Source organism: Natrix helvetica (genome assembly GCF_964273705.1).
Source record: "Natrix helvetica genome assembly, chromosome: 5".
In the NCBI taxonomy this organism is placed as follows: Eukaryota; Metazoa; Chordata; class Lepidosauria; order Squamata; family Natricidae; genus Natrix; species Natrix helvetica.
The window spans coordinates 60,548,132-60,576,070 of record NC_138551.1 but is presented as its reverse complement, the minus strand read 5'-3'; the positions used below and the strand labels follow the sequence as shown (position 1 = coordinate 60,576,070).

Genomic DNA, 27,939 nt, shown 5'->3' with positions numbered 1-27,939 from the left:
TAGCCAGTGTCAATAGCCATTTATGCCTATTGACCACTCCAAGAGCTTTTTCAAATAACCCTAACAAATAACAAAGGTTGCTTTTTGCCTGGAAGTTTGTCTGTTTTTTAGATGCTAAAAATTTGGGCACATTTAATTTTATATGTTTCTAGTGGTAAGAAGCTACATTACCTCCTACTCATTATCAGCTTCCAATTTCCTCAGCTAATTGAAGGAACAGGTTGTCAGTTCAGGAGAGAAGGTAAAAGCTGAATAAAGCATGAAGCTAAGATTAGAAAAGAGAAAAGAGGCATGATGATATTTGGGGAGAAAAGTATATATAAAAAATACCCAAAACTTTAATATAAAATATTTATCAAGATCAGTACAGTAGTCCTCTACTTACATCAGTTCATTTAGTGACTGTTCAAAGTTACAAAGGCACTAAAAAAAGTAACTTATGACCGTTTTTCATACAACTGTTGCAGCATCCCTATGATCATATGATTCAGACGCTTGGCAACCGACTCATATTTATGACAGTTGCAGTGTCCTGGGGTCAAGTGATCACCTTTTGCAATCTTCTGACATGCAAAGTCAATGGGGAAGCCAGATTCACTTAGCAACCGTGTTACTAACTTAACAACTTCCGTGATTCATTTAAGAGTAGTGGCAATACAATACAATACAATAGTAGAGTTGGAAGGGACCTTGGAGGTCTTCTAGTCCAACCCCCTGCCTAGGCAGGAAACCCTATACCGTTTCAGACAGATGGCTATCCAACATCTTCTTAAAGACTTCCAGTGTTGGGGCATTCACAACGTCTGGAGGCAAGCTGTTCCACTGATTAATTGTTCTAACTGTCAGGAAGTTTCTCCTCAGTTCTAAGTTGCTTCTCTCCTTGATTAGTTTCCACCCATTGCTTCTTGTTCTACCCTCAGGTGCCTTGGAGAATAATTTGACTCCCTCTTCTTTGTGGCAACCCCTGAGATATTGGAACACTGCTATCATGTCTCCCCTGGTCCTTCTTTCTCTTAAGCAAAACATACCCAGTTCCTGCAACCGTTCTTCATATGTTTTAGTCTCCAATCCCCTAATCATCTTTGTTGCTCTTCTCTGCACTCTTTCTAGAGTCTCCACATCTTTTTTACATCGTGGCGACCAGAACTGAATGCAGTATTCCAAGTGTGGCCTTACCAAGGCATTATAAAGTGGTATTAACACTTCACCTGATCTTGATTCTATCCCTCTGTTGATGCAGCCTAGGACTGCGTTGGCTTTTTTGGCAGCTGCTGCACACTGCTGGCTCATATTTAAATGGTTGTCTACTAGGACTCCAAGATCCCTTGCACAGTTACTACTACTGAGCAAGGTACCACCTATACTGTACCTGTGCATTCCGTTTTTGTTGCCTAAATGTAGAACCTTACTCTTTTCACCATTGAATTTCATTTTATTAGATAGTGCCCAATGTTCAAGTTTGTCAAGATCCTTCTGTATCTTAAGCCTATCTTCTGGAGTGTTGGCTATTCCTGCCAGCTTGCTGTCATCTGCAAATTTGATGAGTTCCCCATTTATTCCCTCATCCAAATCATTGATGAAGATGTTGAAGAGTACTGGGCCTAAAACAGAGCCTTGGGGTACTCCACTGCATACTTCCCTCCATGTAGATGCAGTTCCATTGAGGACTATACTTTGAGTGCGGTTGGTCAGCCAGTTGCCACTTTCTCCTAGCAATGGACCAATTGTTTCCTTAACTTTTTTCTTGTAAGAGAAAGTTAATAAAATGGGGCAAAATTCACTTAGTAACTGTTTCACTTAGCAACATAAATGTTGGGCTCAGTTGTGGATGTGAGTTGAGGACTACCTGTAATTCATTGTTACATTCATCATAAACCATAAAATGTGAACTTGCAGTTTATACATTGAGGGGTACTTCCCCCTCATATTGGTTTGTATTAATTGAAGCAAAAGCATATCACTTTATGGTTTTTTTACAGTGTGTACAGGCCAAAGAACCTTACTTTCCATTTTATATTGTTTTCTATGCAAAGGGTTTTGAAGCATCTAGCGTACCAATTCAATGTTCCTAGAAAAAGAAGTAATGGGGAGACGTTTTTTTGTTCCTGCCAAATGGCAAGCGATCAAGTAGCGGATTAATGCAATTTTAAAATCCCCAGTTCTTTAACACAGTCCCTCATCATTTCCAATTCTCCACTATAATATATAACCATCCTTGAAGAGAATTTATCATATAAACAAATTCATAAATTAAAGTTGTTTTGAAAAATAAGTCTCTAATCCACATTGCCTGATCTTAACAGCTCAGAAACCTAATTCAATCTCTTTTTGTTTGTCTAATAATTTAAATGCCAACACATTGTAGAATCTTTTCACTTTTAATTATTTTACCACTCTGCTGTTTAGAGGATATTAAAAATATAGGTCACAGGATATGAACAGCAAGAGTTCAGTGATGAAAAAAGAGGTTTATTTTTCATGATTTTCTGCTGACATTTGAAGATTAACAGATTTCTTCAGTAGGAAATAGGTTTCTTATACTTACAGTGTAACTGACCCAACTGAGTGATCTTGAAATGGTAAAGTAGTACAGAACTCTTTCAGGTTGTAAGCAAGAAATAAAATAGGCCCACATTTCCAAATGCTAACAATGGCCTTAATCCTTGCAGCTTTTTCTGTGACTTTGGGAAAGCTCACATGAAAAATAAATTCCTGAAAAAGCAAATGTTTCCTATCATATTTAAATGTGACATTTTTTACATATTTAAATGCCAATTTTTTTTTACCTATACTGCAGCAAACTCTTTAATTTCTATTGTGAAATGTCCGCAACAGATTGTACTCTGTATCCTTGGACTGTGCAGAATCTGTTCCAGAACATTGTAAAATCATCCATACATGAAATGCTTCTCTTCAAAATGTTTGGAGATTTTTAAACTAGTGGCATGGGGAGGGGCTGTTTCCAGCATCAGATTTCCCCCTCCAATTGTTGATCCTTCCTGTATTGGAAGAGAGTACCTAAACATCCTTTCATTCCTAAAGTACTCTCAAATCAGCTATAGAAGTATATTTGTAATGGTTTTGTTTGTTTCTAACATATGGAAGGGATTATCAAAATCATCTTCCAGATCACTGCAGATATTCAAATCAAAACATCTTCATCAGATGGTGTTCTAGTACAGGGATCCACAACACCCAGTCTGTGGCCCATTCACAAGTGGGTTGCAGAAGTGGTGGGCAAGAGTGTGCGTGCCTGCTGCCATCGCCTCCGCCAGTCCACTAAGCGGAAGAGGTTGGAGACCGCTGTTCTAGTGTTCCAAATGTTCTTGCGAAACACACACAACCACACACACACTCAATTGCAACCTTCCTTTCCATAACTGGATTCCAGTATTCAATGACATCATCATTCTGTATGGGGAGACGTATTTCAAGAGCGATATTCCTTTTTCCTGCCACCTTCTTCTTTTCTTAGGGTTAAATAACAGCATCTTCTTAAGCCAGTCTTCAGAAGATTTATAAGCTCTCTAATCATTTTTAACTACCAGTAGTGTTTTCTGAACTTCTGATTTGTTTGTTTTTTAGAGTCCAAAAATGTCCATTGAGAAAGGCTGTGATTCGTGCATGGTAAAGTAGAAATTCCATTATTCAATCACGAGAGCCAAACTTGCAAATAAACACAGTTTTTGAGAAAAGGAAAATGCAGGAAAGACAAGGAGAGGCAGAGTCTTCCAAATAATAGTCAGCCTAGCTAAATTAGTTGCTTATTATCATCTTATATGAGCTCCTAGGATTCCAGATGTGTTCAGAATTCATTAGAGAAAGTGTGTTTGGAAAGAAATTGTCCCAGTAAATGCCAATTGGCATACAAACTTCCCAAATATGTATCATCTGCATCATAGATCAGTCTGTGTGTCTCTCTGGTCTGTCATATGTTATTCAAAGGTATCAGCAAAAGAAATATTGTTGCGCTTCCTTACAGTTCCTTATGTCATTTCATTGAATTGTAGTAGTACAGGTAGCCCTTGTTATTGAAACCCTCATTAACGGTGGTTTTGTGTATCCCCAGTGGGAATAAATTAGATTTGTTGTCCAAGTAAATGGTAAATGGATTTTTGCTCTCATAGAAAATAAATTTTCTTATGGTCTTGTTAATTACAACTGTTTACCTGGAACAGAATCCCCACAAAGAATGAAGAATAGCTGACCCTCCTGTGGTAAAAATAGATGTAGTGAGATATATGGATACAGTTATAAAAACACAGCTTTGCTTTTACATCAACTACAGTGAAAATTGCTTTAGTAATTCTCCTTGGTAGCAAAGTGTATATCTTTAACCGTGCATGACCTTAGTTCCCAAAATAGCCATACTGTTAAGGAAACATTGATGGTAGATGAAAGAGAAATAATTTCCACCCATGACAATTGCAATCCAGTCTGGGCTTGTGATGAAAATGTGATGTTGTTAATGTGTTATTCTATTCCATCTAAGTTTTGCTCTAGTGCAGTGATGGCGAACCTTTTGTGGCTCACGTGCCAAAAGCGGGGGGAGCTCAGGGGAGGTCGTGAGTGGGCGTGCCACACCCATAATGCTATGCGCACAACCAGTGCTCCCCCCCATTTTTGGTGTTGTTTTTTTGCCCTCCCCGGGCTCCAGAGGCTTTATATGAGCCTGGGGAGGGCGAAAACAGCTCCCTCCCCCCGAGGCCCTCCGGAGGCTTCAGGAACTTCCCTGAAGCCTCTGGAGTGTGAAAAACCGGCCCTATGGGCAAACTGGAAGTTTGGGAACAGATTTCCAGTTTTCTTGTACGGCCGGTTTTAACCCTTTCAGAGCCTTTACGGGACTTCAGGAGGCTTCCCTGAAGGCTCCGGAGGGCAGAAAACGACCCTATGAGCAAACAGGATCCGGGTTGCTCGTAGGGTCGTTTTTTTGCCCTCTGGAGCCTTCAGGGAAGCCTCCTGAACACTCCGGAAGACTAAAACCGGCCTTCTGGCTCATAGGGTCGTTTTTTGCCCTCTGAAGCCTTCAAGGAAGCCTCCTGAAGCCTCCGGAGGGCTAAAACCGGCCCTACGAGCAAACCTCTGGTTTTTCACGCTCTGGAGGCTTCAGGGAAGCCTCTGGAGTGCGAAAAATGGCCTCAAAAGAAGGGCAAAGTCAGCTGGCCAGTGCGCTCATGGACGCTGGTCAGCTGACAGGGCAACGCCTTGTCCCAGATAAATGGCTCCACGTGCCACATGTGGCACGCATGCCATAGGTTCGCCATCACAGCTCTAGTGTAATAACAAGCCTCTTCTTTCTTTGAACTTGTAGTGCTCTTATCTGAAGGGATCTTCCTTTTGTCCATTTTGAACACACAAAAATAAACAAGTACTGCATCACTCACTTGACCCGGGAACAGAGATACAGGTGAAACTCGAAAAATTAGAATATCGTGCAAAAGTTCATTTATTCCACTAATGCAACTTAAAAGATGAAACTAATATATGAGATTACATATATTTACATGCAAAACAAGATAGTTCAAGCCGTGATTTGTCATAATTGTGATGATTATGGCTTACAGCTCATGAAAACCCCAAATCCACAATCTCAGAAAATTAGAATCTTGTGAAAAGGTGCAATATTCTAGGCTCAAAGTGTCCCACTCTAATCAGCTAATTAAGCCATAACACCTGCAAAGGGTTCCTGAGCCTTTAAGTGGTCTCTCAGTCTGGTTCAATAGGAATCACAATCATGGGAAAGACTGCTGACCTGACAGTTGTGCAGAAAACCATTGTTGACACCCTCTATAAGGAGGGAAAGCCTCAAAAAGTAATTGCAAAAGAAGTTGGATGTTCCCAAAGTGCTGTATCAAAGCACATTAATAGAAAGTTATGTGGAAGGGAAAAGTGTGGAAGAAAAAGGTGCACAAGCAGCAGGATGACTGCAGCCTGGAGACGATTGTCAGGAAAAGGCCATTCAAAAGTGTTGGGGACTTTCACAAGGAGTGGACTGAGGCTGGAGTCAGTGCATCAAGAGCCACCACACACAGACGGATCCTGGACATGGGCTTCAAATGTCGTATTCCTCTTGTCAAGCCGCTCCTGAACAACAAAAAACATCAGAAGCGTCTTACCTGGGCTAAAGAAAAACAGACCTGGTCTTGCTCAGTGGTCCAAAATCCTCTTTTCTGATGAGAGCAACTTTTGCATCTCATTTGGAAACCAAGGACCCAGAGTATGGAGGAAGAATGGAGAGGCACACACTGCAAGATGCTTGAAGTCCAGTGTGAAGTTTCCACAGTCTGTGTTGATTTGGGGAGCCATGTCATCTGCTGGTGTCGGTCCACTGTGCTTCATTAAGTCCAGGTCAACGCAGCCGTCTACCAGGAGATTTTGGAGCACTTCATGCTTCCTTCCGCAGACGAACTTTATGGGGATGCTGATTTCATTTTCCAACAGGACTTGGCACCTGCCCACACTGCCAAAAGTACCAAAACCTGGTTCAATGGGATTACTGTGCTTGATTGGCCAGCAAACTCGCCTGACCTGAACCCCTTAGAGAATCTATGGGGCATTGCCAAGAGAAAGATGAGAGACATGAGACCGAACAATGCAGAAGAGCTGAAGGCCGCTATTGAAGCATCCTGGTCTTCCATAACACCTCAGCAGTGCCACAGGCAGATAGCTTCCATGCCACACCACATTGAGGCAGTAATAGCTGCAAAAGGAGCCCAAACCAAGTACTGAGTACATATGCATACTTATACTTTTCAGAGGTCCGATATTGTTCTATGTACAACCCTTGTTTTATTGATTGCATGTAATATTCTAATTTTCTGAGATTGTAGATTTGGGGTTTTCATGAGCTGTAAACCATAATCATCACAATTATGACAAATCACGGCTTGAACTATCTTGCTTTGCATGTAATGAGTCTATCTCATATATTAGTTTCACCTTTTAAGTTGCATTACTGAAATAAATGAACTTTTGCACAATATTCTAATTTTTTGAGTTTCACCTGTATATAGTTGGGTAGCATCGCCATATTGGTGATACCTCATCTAATTGTGACAGATATGCTCGCCAAGAGGTTTCATGTAGATGTTTAAAAGATGTGGAAAGAGCAAAAAGCCCTGTGGCCAATGTTCCCTCTAAGGTGCGCGGCTGCGCAGCCACGCACGTAGCAAGAAAACACCGCGCAGCAGTTTTCAACTGCCGAGCAGTGATTTCTATTGCCACAGGCTCTGGAAGCTGGGGAGGTCCTTTGCAGGCAGCTAGAACTGGCCGCCCGCAAAGGACCTCCCCAGACTTGTCTTGATGAGCACGGGCGACTGAGGGTAGTTGTGAAGCCCCAAAGCCCCCGCCGCCACCGGAATAACTGCTGCCACCTCCTCCTCTAACAGCACTGCTGGATTTGCCGCCCGGCGCTGTGGCTGAGGTGAAGCCGCCAAAGCTCCAGCCGGCATCCCCGTGCATGGCAGCAGCGCCTCCCCCTTCGCTCAGAGCACCTGAGCTGAGCCCCGCGTCACCCCTGCCCCTTCCTCCTCCGCCATGCTTTTGAGGAGCCATGAGGCTGCGGGAGCCAGTAGGAAGGCGGCGGGGGGGAGCAGGGGCAAAAAAGGCCTCATGGCCCCTCAAAAGCACGGCGGAGGAGGAGGGGGCAAGGGTAACGCAGGGCTCAGCTCAGGTGCTCCGAGCAGAGGGGGAGGCGCCGCTGCCATGAAGAAACCAAAGATGGAGCAGATCCACGCAGATGACATCGCTGCAACATGACTGGAGGAGGAATTCTGGGAGTTGAAGTCCACAAGTCTTAAAGCTGTCAGGTTTGAAGACCCCTGGTTTTTTTTTTCCTAAATGGTTAGGGGTGCAAGGAGCTTGTAACTTGACAGCTTTAAGACTTGCACACTTCAATGCCAGAGTTCCTGAGCCAACATGACTGGAGGAGGAATTCTGGGAGTTGAAGTCCACAAGTCTTAAAGCTGTCAGGTTTGAAGACCCCTGGGTTTTTTTCTAAAGGGTTAGGGGTGCAAGGGTCTTGTAACTTGACAGCTTTAAGACTTGCGTGCTTCAAATGCCAGAGTTCCTGAGCCAACATTTTGGTTGCTAAGCAGGAGCATTGTTAAGTGATACTGATATTATATAACACTTTTAATTAAGTGGGTACCTTGAAGAAACATAACTTTGAGTTTCAAATAATATTGATTTCGTTGTTGTCTTAGGTGACATCTGTGAAAAAAAATTCAGGTGCTCAGGCATGAAAATGTGCCGCTCAAACACTATACTTTTCTGCTCACATTGAAAAAAAATTAGAGGGAACATTGCCTGTGGCACCCCACAAAGTAGGGGTCACCTCTCACTCCTTTTTCACCAATTAGAACTGTCCTTGGAGGAAGGAGTTGAACCAGAAGAGAACTGTGTCCATCCGTATTTAAACTATTTGAAATCTGAATAACAATGGTCTAGTTGTACTAAATTATTAAGTACACCTCATAACGAAATAAGTTCTTAGAGCAATATTATAAAATAACTAAATTTTAATAAATAATTTCTTTTTATTTAAAGGCTATATTTAATTAATATCTACTATCTGAGAAATCATTTGGTTTAATTTTCAGAATTTTTTGTGCTCAAATGCCAAATTAGAGGATTTTTTTTAACTGTCAGTGTATATAAAAAGAGTGAAAATTGTAAAAATAATTTTCTTCCAGGTCTGAGATAGCATCCCAGCTACAATTAGCAAAGATTAAAAGTCGGAGAATAAGACATATACAGCAGGAATCACACTGGCTAAATTGTTCTCTTTGATGAAACAGCTGCAGAATTGTGTAAAAAGCTTATGGTCTTTTTAAAAAGCCGACCTAATACACACAGCTTCTTAAATTGCTTTTGCAGTTTGTATATTCTCTTTTCTGGTTTGGTAATTGCAGCTTACTTGGAATACCTAGGCAATTTGTGCTAATTGCTGATAAGTTTACTTGCTAGCCACAGAAACTGATTATTTCTGCATTTTTTTATTTTTTTATTTATATTTCATGTTTCTAGATCACTCATCTCCCTCAAGGAGAGGCTCAGTGCAGTTCAAGTGTATGTTATTACAAGTATGATGAAATAATCAGGAAAAAATCAGGGCCATTTGTTAAAATTTAAATCAGATTCTGACACTGGGATGTTATGTAACTGTTTCTTAAATGTTAAAGAAATATATAATACTCATTGAACATCTGTTTTCCAACTGGAAAAGATTCTAGAAATTCTCAGAGAAAATATTTTTCCAGCTCTGCTATCTAGATAATCATTGATTGAGATTCCAGTATTGAATTTTAGATTACTTGTATAGAATACATGTGTTTGATCTTTCAAGACAATTTTTAAAACTTAAAAATCTTTTACGTTTGACAAGTGAATTGCTAATCAAAAGAGATGATTTTACAAGCAGTACTGATCTTCATATTGTACAATATCAGTTGATAGCACTTCTGATTTCTGTTATTGTGTATTTTAGCTGCTATTAGTCAGGTTAATAATCTATGTTCAATGTTTATGTTAACTTTTAACTTTTTATTCACTGTTGACTTGAAATAACTGCTGTGATTTGTTTAAATTTAACAGAATTTATTGTTTCAGAATAATAAATAAAAATAAACAGAAATTATTAAGTCTGTCTTAAATTTCCCTTTGTAGCAGTACTTACCATTTTCAGAGTAGACATATTCTGATAGACAATAGTTTAATCTCAAGTTGCTCCAAGCAAAGCACAGCTGTTCTGAGCAAATAGTTATCATTAAGAGAGTGGTAGGTTGTGAAGATATATCTGTTTTGTTGTCTCTGTAAGAACTCTATTTTCTAATGAAGCTTAGTTTTAGGTAGGGCAGTCACAGGAAAAAATACAGATGATATCTGAAAAAAAAGTGATGGCATTTTCATTGAGAGTAGTCGAAATCTCCTTCTGCTAGAAATGTGAACAACTTGATACTCAGAATTTCTGGAATTTGATTCAAATGGAGAGAATTTAATGATGATTCCATTAAGTTGGATTCAAAGAACAAGACTGAATTAATGTTTCATTGCATAATTAAGATTTCAGAAGAGCAGTAAGAAGAGAATATTTCCAAAGATTTGAGGATTCTAAAACTATCATATTGTATGTTTCTTATAATTACTGGAACGTGGCCAAAGTTTGCAGGTTCACAAGGTTGTTTCCAACGTAGAGCTTCTTGATTGCATAGAGTAGTGTGAGTATGTTTGGGATCGAACTGGGTTTTAGTTATACTTGTGGTGCACTGGCCATAATGTTCCAGAACAGACCACTACTATGTTTATTGTTAATAGAAAAGTAGTATCTGTGGCATGGATACAGCTATGATCGATAAGTTAGTCTGTTTCTCTCTTGCTAAAAAGCATTGTTTGAAACCCTGAGTTTTCCCCAAAACCATGATGGGCAGCAGTAATATATTTTTCCAGGGCCATCAGGTATCAATCGTGGTATGTAGAAAATTGGAACTTGGAACGTAAGAGAAGTAAATGATAGAGCATATATTAATACAGAAAAGAAAGAGAATTGATATGCTTTATGCCTGTGGAACTTAGAGAAAAGTAAAAGATGTAATAGATATGAATGAAGGTGGTGTGAATAAACAACAAAACAAATAAATAATATAACACACAATTATCCTATAGGCCAGTTATTTAGGTAACAGTATTAACTTTTCCCAATTTCAGGTGACTATAAAGATACTGACATATTAAAAATGTTTTATATCGGAGAATGTGAATGATTTTGGATACTTGGAATAGAAAATATAAAGATTATAGAATTTTCTTAATTCTGGTTTCTTTTATTATGAATTAGTTTAGCTGAACTCATGAATTACATATCTTCTTGCTAAGTTGGAGTATACTGTAAATTACAGAGATTCTTCAAATAACTTTTGAAAAAGTATTGTATTAATAGTATCCAATTTGGGTAGAAAAGATCATTTTAAGTACTGTTTAGATAATAAGATAAAACCTATAACAAATATTCTGTTTGAAATAATTGACCTGTGAGACGTACTGTGTTTTATAAACCTATTTCTCCTTAAAACATAGTAATTATATGGTATATACCTTTCTCTCTCTCAAGTACAATTTTGCACAAGATACAAGCAGAAAAACATTTAATTTTATGAATTATAGACATTAATATTAACAGTGAAAATTATTTTTCATTTTTCCCCCCTCACAGGCAGAACTCATAAAAGGAAATTCGCCAAGTATTGGACTCACTCTGCGTCAAATACAGGCTAAGGAAGGAGAAACAGGTCACGTTGTTATTGAAACTGTTACACCAAATTCTGCTGCTGCCGCCGCTGACCTTCAGAGGGGCGACAGGCTATTATCTATTGGAGGTATGCAGTGAAACTACATGAACTAAGCTTAATAAGATTTGCTAAGCTGTATGTCATTGGGGAAGTGCTCAGAAGGTGTAAAAATTAAGTGACATTATGGGGAATGTATTTTTAAAAGTTTCACCCATCCTTTATCAGTCATAACCAAGCAGGATCATAGAATTTTTTATAATATTGAGGGCAATAGTGCCCTAATGAAACAATATCATAACTTGTTTTCAGCTGCATGTCATAATTACATTTTAGTGTAGTTTTTAGAATAAAAATACCTGTACTACTTATGTTTTAGATATATTTTTCTCAACATTGAAGGGGCATTATGTTTGGAGAATAGAAAACACATAAATATTTCAGAAAAACTCACATCAGTATTTGGTATCAGCTGTTGAGGAAACGGTTTTCATTCAGTAGAAGATATACAAACAATTGAGTGTTTAGGTAACTCTTTATGTAAAATAGTTCTTGGTGCACAAGAGTTCACTATATGTGATGTTTGTGTAGAGAATAGTAAATGTGAAAGTTTTAATTCTCTAAACCTTTATTATCTGTTGAACAGTATTGTTTTGTGTTAATATTGCAAGTGTTTTCTTAAAGAGTGGTACGTTTTATGTATGTGTTGCATTTTTAATCTGTCCTTTTCTCTCTTATCACCTTGGGAGATAAAATGGAGTAAGGGAGCGTGACTGTCCCAGAGTCAGCCTGTGAGTTTTAGGGTTGGAGGGAAGATCTCCCTGCTTCTTCCTTTCCTAGTACATAGCACCTGTTGTAACCTTGGGATTCTGATGATTATTATTGTCATTATTATTTATCCCTTCGTCAGATGATCGGTTGGCTTTGTATTTTCCAGTATGAACTCCTGGCAACTGCCTGGACAAATTCCTGCAGTTTTCTTGGCAACATTTTTGGAAACAGTTTAGCATTGTCTCTTTACTAAGGCTGAGAATGAGTGACTGGCAAAAGTGCCTGAAGTAACTAGAACTCATATCTCCCAGTTTCTAGCCTGGTGCCTTAACCAGTACACCAATACCAGCTCTCCTTCCATCAACAGTGTAAATAGGGTTTCTTTGTTGTTATAATACAAATGGTAATTGCTTTACTTTCTATTTACATTACTACCTGTAGTAATAACATTGATGAAGAATTAATTGATAAGGCAATCCCAATTTGTGTATGGAAGGGAAAGAGACTGCATGGCTTCTCCTTGACTAGGTAGCATTCTCAGTTTAGGTATTTATCAGTTACTTCAACAAATATTAATCATTATTGTTTTCCTCTCTTTTTTTAATAGGAGTCAGGATTACATCAACAGCACAAGTGTTAAAACTTATCAAACAGGCCGGTGAAAGAGTCACCATATATTATGAGAGACCGGTTGGCTATAGTCAGCAGACTTCATTACCTCAAGATAATCTTACTCAGTTGGAAGAGTCAACATTTTCAGATGAATATTTGCTGAATGAAATAGATAATAAAGAATTAGATATAGAATTTGAAGACTTGGCAAATGCACTAAAGTCAAGTGAATTCAAAGATGATTCTTCAACTAGTCCCAAGCACATACCAGTTTCACTTGCTGGTAAACCACCTGGAACACTATCTCCAGTATTAAATCGCAAGTTACATCTAGGAAGTTATCAGGCACCTTCAAGGGGACTTTTCAAAGAGACAGCCAGACCAGTAGTACACAAAAGTCCTGAGAACTTGGATATAAGTCAACAGACAAACAAACAGCCACAGTTAAATGTAACCAAACCACCTGTACCACCCAGACCACAGATTAAAGTGCCAGCAGTTTCTAGTGATGTTCAAAATAAATTAGAAACTGGCGACTTATCTTCTGAGAAAGTAGACAAGCTCCCTCTTCCTGCTAATAATGGAGACAAGGGTTCAGAAAAGGTAATCAGAATTATTGATCTAGGAGAAGAATCTACAGGACCCAAACCATTTGCTAAGGAGTCTTCAGAAACTTCACAAAGTTTTAAAACAATTACAAATAAATCAGAAGCATTAAAAGAAAGTATAGAATCTCTACAGAATATTAAAGCACCTGCCAATAAATCTGTTACAAACAAATCAGAACTACATAAAGACATATCAGAGAATTCACATTATTCACTGAATGCTAAGGCAGTAGAAAACCATAATTCATGGGAATCACCAGAAATTCCTTACCGTAATCGAGCAGGTAAATGGTCAAGGACAAAAGGCTCTTCCTACATATTTGAAGTAGGAAAAGAACACACTTACCTAAATATTGGTGTTTGGTGTAGAGACCCTTTTAAAGTAGGTGGGCTGGTTTGTTTGGGATATGAAAGCGTAAAACTTGAAGATGTAGCTTTAGATTGTATAGCTACATCCTCCATGGAATTCATTAGGTCATTTCGACTAAATCCTCCTGCACCTAAAGCTGCAGTAACTAGAACAGCATTACGGAGTTTGATCTCACACAAAGGTTTCAATGAAAAGTTTTGTTATGGTGATGTCACTGTACATTTTAAATATTTAAGAGAGGGTGAGCCGGAAGACTCAACTTTTCTGTTGGAAAAAGAGAAAGAAAATATTTCAGAAGAAGCAGCAGCTCCTATTCTTTCAAAAGATGATTCTTACTTCGGACAAATTACTTATAGTGAAAATAGGCATAATTTCCAAGATACTCAGTTTCAAAATCCAACTTGGTGTGACTACTGCAAAAAGAAAGTTTGGACAAAAGCAGCCTCACAGTGTGTGGTTTGTGCATATGTTTGCCACAAAAAATGTCAAGAAAAGTGTCTGACAGATGCTCCCTTCTGTTTAGGAGCCACAAGACGACTTGAACGAGTTTCACACCCTTTTAAATTTGAAAATCAAGATTCTCAGTCCACACCAGGACCTCGTATAGATTCAGAATTGAAAACTGCAAATAAAGCAACCGGTCTAACAAGACACCTCCTTAATACAAGCAGCCGACTCTTAAACCTCCGTCAAGTTCCTAAAGTTCGTATTAATGATCAAGGACCTGAAGTGGTAGAACCTTCGCCAAAGCAGACGCCACACCCTTCTGATAATGAAGGTAGTGATACAGATACCGGTGGTCCTAGTAGTCCTTCTAAGCAAGTAACTGCTTCGGGGATTAAATTAGCAAGGAAGGAAGGAGGACTTGATGACAGTGTTTTCATTGCAGTGAAAGAAATTGGCCGAGACCTTTATAGAAGTTTACCTACAGAAGAAAGAATCCAGAAATTAGAGATTATGTTAGAAAAACTTCAATATGAAATAGACCAGGAACTGGAGAGCAACAATTCCTTAATTAGAGAAAAGAAAGAAGCAACGGATGTAAGGAAAAAAAGGCTATTGACTGCTGCTCTGGCTAAATCGGGTGAAAGGTTGCAAGCCCTAACACTCCTTATGATCCATTATAAAGCAGGCATTGAGGATATAGAAGCTTTAGAAAATTCTGCTTCAGAACTTGGATCTACAAAAGAGGATAAAGATGAAGAGGACAACACCTTAGTGGAAGAAACAGATAATGAAGATGAGGCTGCTTTAGTAATAGCACCAGTACTTGAAACCCTACTCAAAGAAGAAGAGAGACTTGAATCCCAGAATGTTTCTTTAGACTGATATTGCACAGTTGGTCTTGCAAATGATAAACTGGGAAACACTTTGCACTTAATCAAACTACATCGGATTTCAAAATTGTAATTAAACACTGAGATAATATATACAAGCTGCTTCTCCATTATTTTCAAACCCATGTAAGGAAATGGCTTTTATTTCCAGGTACAATATGGTTTTATTTTGTTGAACCATGTTATGTTTAAATAACATTTTGGGACTTTATACTAGATGATTTTTAATTTATTTGAACTTTTTTCTAAAATGTATTTCTAAAATATATCAGGGTAAATTGCAAAAAAAAAAAAAGCATTCAGACTGATGTTTTGTTGGAATGAGTGAAGCAGCCACTTCCTCCATGAGACCTAACACCTCTTTTGAGGGCTTTCTGCTGTCATCTCCACAGACATGTTCACACATAGCCTGCTTTTTGGCAATCTCAATGGAAATGTTGTCTTCTGAAGGGCACGGCTGCCTCTCTGTTTCAAGAAAGAGCCCTTTGCTCACATCAACACACTTCCTAAATTGCCCTTGAAGTGCTTTGCACAGTTTTGGTTCTCCTTTTTTGTTCCTTTCATTCCCCAGTTTTAAAACTTTTTTTTTTATTTTGTGCTCAAATTAGAACTACTGTAGCAGCTGCCGAGGGGCCAGTTTTTGAAAATTTTTGTTATACTTTGCTATTTGCTTATTCAGTATATTTTGGAAAGGGGATTGTGATTTTCAGCTTTCTTTGTTTTTTGGGGTTGTTGTTTTTTTTTTGCCAATGATGCATTATAGATAACATGCCTTTATTTTCAATTATTTGGTAGCATTAGTATTCTAATGTCTGATTTCTCTGATTTTCTTTCACAGAGAAGTCTGATTTTTTTGAAAAGACAATTTACATTTTACTCTTTCCTTCTGTGAATTTATTACAGTCTTTAGCAGGAAATACCTTTAAAGCACATATCATTGAAACAACGGTCATCAGGTTCTAATTTCCTTGCTCAGAAATATCCATAGACAATTCCTTTTTGCCTATACACATGCTATACCAATGTTTTATAGAAATGTATTGAGTATGTGCCACAGGTTTTTCTTTGCTCCTGTAACTAGATGGAAGCTTCATAAAACATACTCTTCTATGATGTAATAATGTTAAGCGCCCATGAGAAAATTTAATGGTAACCTTATGAGTTGTTTTTTTTAAAGAATCTAAATATTAAGAATTCATATGTAAAGGGGTTTTAAAAATTAACACTAATTTGATTTATTCTCTGGTAGTTCTGGTGACAAAATAAATAAATAAATGACATACTCAGCAACGTCAGACTTCCCCTGTAGCCCTCACCCACCCATTGAAACTTGATTCCAGCAACACTAAAACAAAATTTGGTCTCATTTCTGGAAAAAAAATATCAACTGATCTGAGATGAGGATTGTTTGTTAGAGTTATCTTGGTATTTCACACCCATATTTCTTAATGTTTTGTTTTTATATGCTTAATTATCATTTTTGGCATTGTGTTATAAAATAATTTTGTAAAACTAAATAAAAAGATAGAATTCTGCATTACTCCTACTTGACTAACAAGAAACCACTTATGCTACTGCATAGAATTTTTTTGCTTGTATAATGGGAGTGAACAACGTCCTAACATTTTTAATTTTACAACTTGCCCTTAAAATAAAAAAATAAATGGTTCAACCGAACAGTTTCCAAATTAATATAATCCATATTTTTTGAAAAGGTAAAACAATTTTAAGTATTTTCCCAAATGAACCAATAATATTTAATCTATACTGTATTTAAAAAATCCTATTTTTCAAAAATCATCAGAATAACAGAAGTTTGCATAAACTAGAACATTTTCCCTTTAGTTTCTGTCCAGATACTAACTTACAAATGAGAATGCTATGACAGAAATACTACAGATACTAGGTTTAATAAGCTAACATCATATAATAGTCACCTGTTCATGAAAGAGGCATGAAAAGTTGGGTATCAATACTCCACTATGATGATTGTATAATGTAAGATAAATATAGTGCAATATTCTAACTGTTGCGTGAGAATGGCAGCAAAATAATAGTATTGTAGTATCAAGGAAAACATATAAAGCATAGAATTATAATAAATACTGTTTTTAAGAAAAACTATTGATACATTCCTTTTATATCCTTTGCTTCTCTGCTTTACTATACACAGCTGAAAATAATAAATACCACTGGATGCAAGAGTATCTTGATGTGATGGTATCTTATTACTTGACACTAGCATATATTTATGGAAATCTGCCTGAAATGATTGTCAGATGATTTTATCATGAAAACAAGCTTTAATAAAAGTTTTTAAATAAATTCTGTTTCTTTGTTATAAGCGGTTAAATATTGTGGCACATAATTAAAGGTTTCTTTTTTAAATTTATTCCATGCTATGCTATTTTCTAGAGTAATGGCTTTCTATGTTTTCAGCATTTCTGTATTCAGTAAAACTATGGTGGAAATGTTATAGATGGAAGGCCTGTGTATCTATAATGATGCTACAGTCATTCTTTCATAGGCCTAGGTAGTTAGGAACCCCCCACAATGGAAACTTTTATGGACCCTTTCCCATCCTGATTTCTGCCCAATGTTTTTGATTTCATTTCTCATCAGAGTCAGATAGCCTTATCTGTAATCAGGGAATTGCATTGGTAAAGGCTCCACATTGGTAAAAGGCTAATGGACGAAATAGAGAATGAGATTGCCCAGTTACATACAAGAGGTACCAATACGTGACCTTTTTTCTAATAACACATTTTCTAAGGAGCTTCTCTACATTTGCAATACTTTCTGGTACAGAAGAAGTACTTTATTCTTTGATTGAGAAATTCTTGATAAATCTGAGGAATTTAAAATCACAAGTTAAAACTTCTTGGGAATATTAAATTTATTTACAAAGTATGTCCTGTAGGTTTTTTTGTGTTTTCATAATCATTTTCATATTAAACTTCTAATAACAGAATTCTTAAAACATACTGTGTGATGCAACTCCTTGAGGTTATAACTATCTAAGAGTATCCTAATAGGTTTTATATTCAATATCATTATCATAATATCATAGAAGCAGTTTTGAATGCTTATGTTATTCTCTTAAGATTATCAGTATGACTTTTCACAGATAAGCATTATCTGAAAACATGTTACTTAACATACTTATTAGGGTGAAAAAAATATATTTTAAAAATGTATTATGAAAAAGAGATCAGAAAAATCAATTATCTGTTTTGAAAAATGTACCCAAAAACTCAGACTACCGTTAAATAAAACTAATTTTGTAGAGAAATTAGTAAATTCTGCACAATACATTTAGATATGCAAGGTGACTTTTGAAAGAATATGCTGCATTGAAGCCAAATACAGATTGAGGTAAATACTTTTCTCTGTAATAAAGGTATCACTAAAATAAATGTGGTACAATTTGTTGATTTAATTTGATTTGATTACAGTCATGTGCCAAAAGTAAAATGGATTAGAATAAATTAATTGCAATAGCATCTCAGCCTATTAGTTTATTATCCAGCGCAATGTTTATAGTAAGAGGGAAAAAACTGAGTAATTCAAATCTGTCTCAGAATGTTCTGATGCAGAAATCTCCAGTGCCACTTATTGTCTATTGTGCTGCCATAAGAAGGACAACCGTGAGGGAAGAATAATAACTGGCACTCTCCTACCTTTCACAGTGGGGTTTTGTTGTTTAAAACTTCCTACCCATAATTTAGGGAATCTGTTGAAGAGTTGTGAATACAGAACATCTCTTTATCTACCCAACATTTGAGTTTAAAGGGAGAATTCTGAAAATCTGTAAGAGATTAGAGGAATTGTCAAATGCCTCTCTTTCCACACACTTCTTTCCCTTGCATATACATATATAGACACAGAGATATCTGTTTAATTGTCATTTAAGATAAGGTTTTTGAATCCTTATATGAGGGCAGCTGTTTACTCTTCAATGTATAGAACAATTTAAAATTCAGTACAGTCATTTTGAGAACTGTCATACAGTGGAGAAAGGAGATGAAGACTTGGTGTCTTACCTTTCTGGACTAATTGGCACATTAACAGTAATGAAATACCACAGTGTTGCCTTTTATTTCTTTCACAAAATAACATTCCATTCTTATTTTCTGTATAACAGAACAATAACAATTCCTCTAAAGCATTTCCAAAACGTGACCAAAATATATGTTTTATACATGGAAAAGACACATAAACACATGTTTTACAAAACTATAGAAAGTCTGTTTTAAATACAAAGCATCTGCTGATACATTAGAAAAGGCACAGAGATCAAGTTTACAAACAGGGTGTTATGTGTACCACAATACATAAATGTTTGATACTTACATGGTCTTACATTTGTTTTTTATTTTCACAACTAAGGCCATAACCCGTGGGCTCATTTCAACACTGAGAGAACACTTACAGGAGTTGATAGGTTGCAATATAGACCATTATGTATTAACCAGAATGTTACCTGCCTCCCATATGTCAAGCTAGTCAGTCTTGAAATCTCTAATCCCGCTGTGCATATTCTTCAAAAGCACAATATGTTGCAGACTCTCACTCAAGAAAAGGTGTTAATCCATTTCCATCGGCTGATGTCCAAAGGATAGTTACAAGCAAAGTCCGTGAATAGACTTGGTATGGATTTCATTTTGTCCGGATACCTAAAAGTCTGACAACATTAAAGGCAGGTGTGTCCAATAATTTTGTAATTTGCAAAAACAAAACAAACTAGAAAAATAAAACTTTTAACATGACGTGTAAATAAATAAAACTTTTAGCATGACAGATACTTTACTTATTCTAGTGCAAGTCTACTAGGGAATATACCTGCCTGGTTTTCCTTTTTAATAATCAGATAGCATTTTTACAAAACAAGTCTCATGTGGGAATTGAAGTCCTGATAGTTTTGTTTCTAGTTTAAATAGGCACATATTAGAACAGATTTATCCAGAAGTATGCGGAGATTAATAATGCAATGTGAGGATTCATCTTGACTTCAGAAACAGGCTGATCTGCTATAGCCATTCCATTTTTATCTTTGGATCTGAAGCAAGAATTGGGGTAAAAAAAAGCAACTCTAGACTAAGATGGGAGAAACTGGATTAATTATCAGTCTTGTTTCTTCATTAAATGGGAAAACATTAGCAGAAAAACTAAATGCTTCACGAAGAGATAAAGCATGCCAAACTTTACAGAAATTTGTATAAAGATTTTGGGGCTATGTTCCTTGAAAAATTAATTTTTTAAAATGTCCCAGGACTGGATGTTGTTTTGTGACATGCTCAAATTTGTAGCATCAGTAGCTTCCTTGGAAGGAATCATCCAAATTGAATTTTGAATAGGAAGGGAATATAACGCAAATAACTTCTTATAAATAATTTTCTTTTTATATGGTGAGGTTCATTGCTTGGAAATTGGCTAGGTCAGGTACTTGATGTGAAGAAAATATTAAACCATAAACCATGCAGCAGCCTAGGATGAAAGACTGAATAACGATGAGGCACAACTCATAGAGTATGTGATATAACTAAACCTCAGACTTCCCGAAGCTATAATTGGGTCCTACAGTCCAGGATTTTGGAAACAACAATTATTTTCATGTAAATGACAAAAAGGCCTCCCGCATCATCATTGTTTGCAGCATGTTGAAGCTCCAGATCAAGGCTTGACTCTCCATCCCAGGGAAATAACAATGTGAATTATCACATCTTAACTGGGGATCTGGGGCTTGTCTCCTATACACACTCGACTTCAAACTTACGTAAGCAGGAATCATATAGCTTAACTTTTTCTTTCTGTACCATTTTGAATGTGATGAATGGTTGAAGCTATTGCAAAGCTATCTGAAGTTTACATATTTAGATAATGTAGTAGACAATGTTTATATGAGGATAAGACACTAGATTTGGGCAAGTTAGATGAGATTTAAAATGTTCAGTGGAATGTTATTAGTAGCAATGCAAAATTAAGATGAACCTATTAAATACTGTATATTAAACTTCTCTTTCCCAAATGTCACATAGTTTTGTAATGAAATTGATTATCTATTAGCCATATAAAGTTTTGTTCACTCTACATCATTCTGAATTAGGTTAAGTGTAAGAATAGTTTGAAGTAAAGTTAATTTGAAAAGTGCAAAGTATTATATAAATATCTTTAAATAGACAATCTGGTAATTTATAATTGCTAGTTTCAGGCACTCATTGCTGCAATGAATTAAATGAAAATGTATAATAAGGGAAATGTTTGAATTAATTTTGGATCTAGATGGAGATGTATACATTTACAAAATGCATAATGTGAAACACCAAGTTTTAACAACAGAATCGTCTAATTTTTTTTTTCATAAGGCAATGGGTAATCTTGATCAAGGGCAATAAATAACTATACCTTTGGTTTCATTTTGTTATACAAGTTCACAATTAAAAGAGCAGTACATTTAAAACTTTTTGATGAGATGGATCATTGAACTACCAATAACAGCTTTTAAATATTATTCATCACTCTCATATTCTTCTTCATCATCATCTAATGGATCTGGTTGGATGCTGTTCTGGGTATACATTTTGGTTTTAAAATGACAGTTTTGATCCATAAGTATTGCCTACAAAAAAAACATAGATGTTATTATATTACCAAAGCATTGCAATGTTTTGTGTAACAACATAAGTCTTCAAAATTAGTTCTCACTTAAGTATATAGCACATAAGATTGATTTTCAAAAGTTTAATCTGTCTGCCCATTTTATACTAGCCTAACTAATGTTTAGTTTTAAATATAAAACACTTAAGGTAGTTGTCCTGTTCACTAAATATAAAAATACAAAACAGATTAATCCAATGGTTTGTGAATTAATCCAAACTAAAGATGGATTAAAAAGTAGTTTTATCTATAATTTTAAAAAATGTATCTTAACTTAAGATACTTTCAGCTATCTTGATAACATGCTGTTATCTAAATATGAGTCCAAAATATAGGGTTTTTAGTCAACTACCAGAGAATAGTAGTTGAAAATACAGAAGAAATCTATCTCTAGTGTGGAACTATCCAGATAACTTACAGAATATTATTGTTTGTTAGTTAGTTAGTTAGTTAGTTAGTTAGTTAGTTAGTTAGTTAGTTATTAGCTTTTTATCCTGCTTTCATTTCAATAACTTAAGTCAGGGGTGTCCAAACTTGGGAACTTTAAGACTTGTGGACTTCAACTCCCAGAATTCCCCAGCCAGCCAGTTCCCAAGTTTGGACACCCCTGACTTAAGGTGACAGACATACCTAAGACTCCTTCTCCTTCCCATTTTCCCCACAGCAACAACCCTATGAGGTGGATTGGTCTGAGAGTAATCTGTCCAAAGTAAACCAGCCAGTTTTCCTGCCTAAAGCAGGACTAGAACTCAACAGTCTCCTAATTAAAATATATATTTTAGAGAAAAGTAAATGATAAAACACCTTTGTTAATGTACTTAAAAGCAATCGTGTTTATTTTGTTGCAGAAAATGTAGCCATGGAAGGCATGCTACAAAATTGTTCTATATTGACTCCAGAGAAGAACAAGACGCAGCTCTGTGCTTACCATTTTTTCTTCCTTGGCAGGTGGACTGCGTAGAAACAAACACAGGGGAGCAAAGAGGATATCAATAATTCCTATAATTGTCATAAGCCATGGAAATCCAATTGACTTTGCAATAACACCACCAACAGATGGACCTTTGGAAATACAAATTGTGTAACCAAAAGGAAAAGCTGAGCACCATCCATAAGAAAAAAAATATAAGACATGATCTAAAACATTGGGCCACTTCATGTCTAAGTCAAAGAGTAGACAAGTAGGCCAATTAAAACTGCCTAACTGGTTTCAATTGGCTCCTCCTAAAATAAGGATAAGGCAGCTACCTATGTTTCTATTTAATTGGCATTATGTACAAACCTGGATGACATGCTCCAAACTAAAGTAGGGCTTGTTTGGGAATGCCACAAGATCGCAGTTGGCATATAAAGATAAACAAGCCATAGATTGGTTCCAGAGTTTAGCCACTCTGAACAGAAAGAGGACCTGTACAGGAATGATTGACAATGGGTACCAACACATTTGTTCATAAGGTGCATTGATAGGCAGGATACTCTGAAAGCACGATTAGATATTTAAAATGTGAATATTATACTAAATGTTCTGATTGCTGCCTACTGAAATGCTTCGTATAATGCCCTTGCTTCATTGCCATAGTTGTCATTATTTCAAGGAATTTAAGAGTGAAAAAGGGAAATCAGCTTGTTCTCGCCCTAACCCATCATTTTTGCTATCAGGCTATTTTTCTGTAGCTTTCTTTCAGAAAGTTTAAACAGCATAAGTGGAGATCTGAAGGCCCCAGAGTGCCCCTCTTGACTTTCATGCATACCTTGGGACTTCTACCAATGATTAAAAAGAGATAGCATGGTTTCCTACCATGTTTCTCCGAAAACACAACCCACCCCAATAATAAGCCTAACCCTAATTTTTGGGTGGTGGGCCTAATATTATCCCTACCCAAAAAATAAGCCAGGAGATGGGAGTGGCCAGCATGAGTAGTGGCACAGGGGGGAGGGGGCAACTGTCTGACTGCAACCTGCTGGCCACTTGGGCAACGCACATACTGCTTTTGCCCTTCTCTTTCTGGATACGGCACTTCTGCTTGTTGGGCTGCTTCCCCGAAGCTGGCAGCTCCGTGACCAGATGCTTTGCTTTTTCCCTCTGTTTGGGAGGCTTGCGGGAGGTTTGTTTGGCAAACGGGAGGAAAGGGGGGGATTTTCCTGCTTATCATCCATTCCTCAAGCTCATCACAGACTGAGGGAAGGATAGCAAGCAGGAAAATCCTCCCACCCCATTTTCCTCCCGTTTGCCAAAAACCCTCCTTCCCTTCAGCATTCGAAATGGAGGCTTTTTGGCGAACAGGAGGAAAAGGGGGGGGCAATTTTCCTGTCTGTCATCCATTCCTCAAGCTCAGAGTCATCATTGGAAGCCATCTTTTCTGTTGGAGCTTCAGGCCTGCCACATTTAGTGCCTGGGAAAATGGGAGAGGGGATCACAAGGAGTGGTGGAGGATTAGCCATAACAATATTCCTTTCTCTGGGATCAAGGGCATTTAGCCTGCATTTGGATGGGAGTGATTAGAGGTTGTCTCCAGTTGGGACAGTGAATTGACTGGACCATGTGATGGACTTGCAGGTGCAGGGGATGGATCTTTGACTTTCTTTTGGGCAGAGAAAACCCAGAACCTTCAGATTTGGGTGTTCCCAGATGTGCCAATATGACATCTCTAATAAAATGGAATTTTGAGAAACTTCAAGCTTTGGAGTCTTCTTTCATTGGGGGTGTTACTTGGAACTCTGACACTCAGCACAGACCAAGGGAAGGATGTCAGGCAGGAAAATTCCCCCCTCCCCCCCATTTTCCTCCTGTTTGTCAAAAAGCCTCCATTCTGAACCTTCAACATTTGGAACTGAGGTTTTTTGGTGAACGGGAGGAAAATGGGAGGGGGGAATTTCCTGCCTGTCATCCATTCCGCAAGCTTAGCACAGACTGAGGGGAGGATGGCAGGCAGGAAAATCCTGCCCATTTTCCTCCTGTTTGCCAAAAAGCTTCCATTCCGAATGCTGAAGGTTTGGAATGGAGGCGGTGGTATGTCCATGGCACATCCAGTTCACTGAGTCCGGCCTGCTGTACCTTAAAAAAAAGTAAGACCACCTCAAAAATAAGCCGATGTGCTTATTTTCAAGCCTAAAAGAAAATAAGACTCGGTCTTATTTTCTGAGAAATACGGTAGCATTCTGCAGTAGGAAAGGCAAAAAAGGCAAAAAGAAGAACAGCTTGGGTAAGCCCTAGAACAGGGGTGTCAAACTCTCGTCATCACAGTGTGGTCACATGATGCAACTCTTTCCCCTTCACTAAACAGGGCGTTGGCATGGCCAGTGCATGATGCTTCTGCCCGGCGGGTCATAAGTTTGATACCCCTGCCCCAGAATAGCATCTCTTCAGCGGGAAGTGAAAAAGCCTTCAATTGCAAACCCTCCCACCCCCAATCCTGGGAGCTGGATTTGTGGAGGTGAAGGTGGGGTAATATAAAACAGTGCAAAGTTCTTCTGCAACAGTGTTTTAATGTTAAATGTATTTCAAATAAACAGATTAAGTCCTTACCTAAAGCAAAACCCATACAAAAGGCAACATCTGCAATTGCATAAACGCTCCCGTAGACAGAAACATGGCGCAGATCAACAAGGTAGCCCATAATAGGCATCAGTGAAGAATCCACCATCCCTGATTATAACACACAAAAAAGTATTTTAATCAGGATCTCCAATTTCTCTCCAAATATCTACTCACAAAATGACTAGAAATAATTTCTGAAGGAAGTATGTATGTGAAGTACCCAGTTTACTGAATTTACTACAGAATTTTGAAATCAAGACGCATTCCAACAATAACAAAAACATATTCCTTTCAATATAATGCAATCAAAATTTGAAATACTGTATTTTTCGCCCTATAAGACGCTCCGGAATATAAGACGCACCCAATTTTAAAGGAGGAAAATCTAGAGAAAAAAGATTTTTGGGCTCAATTGCCACTCAATTTTGGGCTCAATTGTGGTCATAAGTTTTCTTTCTTTGTTTCTTTCATCTCTCTCTCCCACTTTCTTTTTTTTCTTTTCTTTTTTCATTTTTTCTGCCTTTTTCTCTTTCTCTCTCTTTCTGTTTCTCTATGTGTCTGTCTGTCTCTGTGTGTGTGTGTGTGTAGCTCTTTGTCTCTCTCTCTCCCTCCCCCCTCTCTGTCTCTCTCTGTCATTCTTTCTGTGTGTCTGTCTGTCTGTCTCTTTATCTCTGTCTCTCTCTCTCCTCCCTCCTCCATCTGTCACTCTGTATGTGTGTGTCTGTCTGTCTCTCCCTCTCCCTCCCTCCCTCCCTCCCTCTCTCTCTATCGCTCTGTGTTTCTCTCTCCTCCCTTCCTCTCTGTCTGTCACTCTGTGTGTATATATGTGTGTGTCTGTCTGTCTGTCTGTCACTCACTCAATCACTCACTCTGTGTGTGTGTGTGTGTCTCTGTGTGTGTGTGTGTCTCTGTCTGTCTGTCCCTCTCTCCGTCCCAACTGGAGAACAACCTTTTCTGTCCCCTTACCAGCCCATCCAGGAAGATGAGGAACGCGAGGGGGATCCCTCCCCCCCCCGTGGATGGGCTCCGAACCAGCGGAGCCTCGTCCTTCTTTTTAAGCAGGCAGCTATCAGAGAGAAGAAGGCAGCGCGACTTGTGCAGCAGCCGAAGATCGCCTGCTTAAAGATCGGCTGCTTAAAAAGAAGGACGAGGCTCCGCTAGTTTGGAGCCCAACCGCGGGGGGGGGATCCCCCTGGCGTTCCTCATCTTCCCGGATGGGCTGGTAAGGGGACAGAAAAGGTTGTTCTCCAGTCCCGGATTTCAGCTTCCTGGCTTCAGTATCTCTTTCCAGCTTCTTTTGTTGAGCCTGGAATTAAGGTTCTTTTTTATGTCTTTTTATGTCAAGCCCATCCAGGAAGACGAGGAATGTGAGGGGGATCTCTCCCCCCGCGGATGGAGCCTCCTCCTTCCAATTGGGGGGATCCATGCAAAGGATTTCTCCCCACCCCCCAATTGGAAAAGAGGTGGCTGTCAAAGCAAGGCAGCCCCCCTCCCCGCAGAAGAAGGAACAGGAGAGGAGTTTGCGCCAAACGCCTCTGCAGAACATCTTGAAAACCTGCGAGGTTGCTTTCGGAGGGGAAAGACAGGCAGCTGTGCAAAGGCTTGTTTTAAAGCTGCAGGCTCCAAGGCTGCAGGTGCCCAGGGAGGGCGGCAGGGGCAAATGCTGCCGCCTGCCCCCTCCCAAAGCAACATCACAGGTTTTCAAGATAGTTCGGACAGGTGTTTTTAAAAAAGAAAACCCTGAAAAAGCCGCAAGATCTGGAGAGAGATCCGGCCAGCCCGAGAAGACATTTCTGAGAAGAGATCTCGCCATTTTTTGCATCAGGGCATGCTGCAAGGGGGGGGGGAAGTGAAGACCTTTTTCAGCTGGCGCAAAGGACTTCCCCAGACTTGCTTTAGTGAGTACGGGCCCGCACCTCCACCACCACCAATCCGGAAAAGGTCTTTGCTCCCTCTCTCTTGCAGCAAGCCCCGATGCAAAAAAACGGCAAGGACTTGCAAGTGAGTGACAGGGGCGGGGCTTCCAGGTTCATTGACCAACCAGCAGAAACCCACCACTGCGCAGGTGGCTACATTCGGCCTATAAGACACACCCAGATTTTCACCCTCTTTTTTGGAGTAAAAAAATGCGTCTTATAGGGCGAAAAATACGGTAGGTTGTGCTTTGTTCACCAGAGCAGGAACAATTACAAAAAAAAAATTGTAAGTTCTTAATAAGAAATTTTGCTTCAAATGTCACATTGCTTTATGTACAGGTGTTTGCCCTTCTAAATTGAGATTACTTTTCACAAAGAGGAACAGCCTAGTTCTGCCTAGTCTATAAAAGCATCATATCACCTTTACAAACTTTGTTATGGTATCAGGTATAAAATCAATGGGTTATGATAATCAGTTATGATATTTCAGATTCTGAAATTAGGAAAACTTTTTAATAATCATGAATTCACCATGTATCTTATTATTCCAATATCAAAGTTCAACGGTGTATATTTGAGCACTAAATATATGTTTAGATTTCATATAATTATGTATCCTGCTATAATGCAAAATTTAAATTGCCTTAATACAAGTTGTCTTAATGCAAGTATATTATTTTCAGCTGAATGGCTTTCTCGGCATATTAATGTATTCTACTAATGTGTGGTTTTAACTTGCCATTAACTGTCCTTAAACCTCCTTATAGATTTGACTAGGCAGGCAGGCAGACAGAGACATCAAGCCAGTAGAAGAGATATTACATTCTGTAGCTATTACAGCTGGGCTG

The 27,939-nt window shown here is 38.1% G+C and overlaps 2 protein-coding genes across 4 annotated transcripts in view; one reads left to right on the top strand and one right to left on the bottom strand.

The window, feature by feature from the left end:
• The window catches only part of PDZD8 (PDZ domain containing 8), a 45,654-nt gene extending 28,349 nt beyond the window's left edge, over positions 1-17,305 (top strand). For all 3 annotated transcript variants that reach the window (XM_081954368.1, XM_081954369.1, XM_081954367.1), the window contains 2 exons: positions 11,210-11,372; positions 12,661-17,305. In XM_081954368.1, the coding sequence (XP_081810494.1) occupies positions 11,210-11,372; positions 12,661-14,972 (2,475 nt within the window). In that variant the 3' untranslated portion in view covers positions 14,973-17,305. The remainder of the gene's footprint in view (positions 1-11,209; positions 11,373-12,660) is intronic.
• SLC18A2 (solute carrier family 18 member A2) overlaps positions 15,692-27,939 on the bottom strand; it is a 50,789-nt gene continuing 38,541 nt past the window's right edge. The window contains exons 14-17 of the mRNA XM_081954378.1: positions 25,164-25,283; positions 22,566-22,699; positions 21,386-21,599; positions 15,692-19,664 (exon numbers count right to left, since the gene is read on the bottom strand). Coding sequence (XP_081810504.1) covers positions 21,489-21,599; positions 22,566-22,699; positions 25,164-25,283 — 365 coding nt within the window. The 3' untranslated portion in view covers positions 15,692-19,664; positions 21,386-21,488. The remainder of the gene's footprint in view (positions 19,665-21,385; positions 21,600-22,565; positions 22,700-25,163; positions 25,284-27,939) is intronic.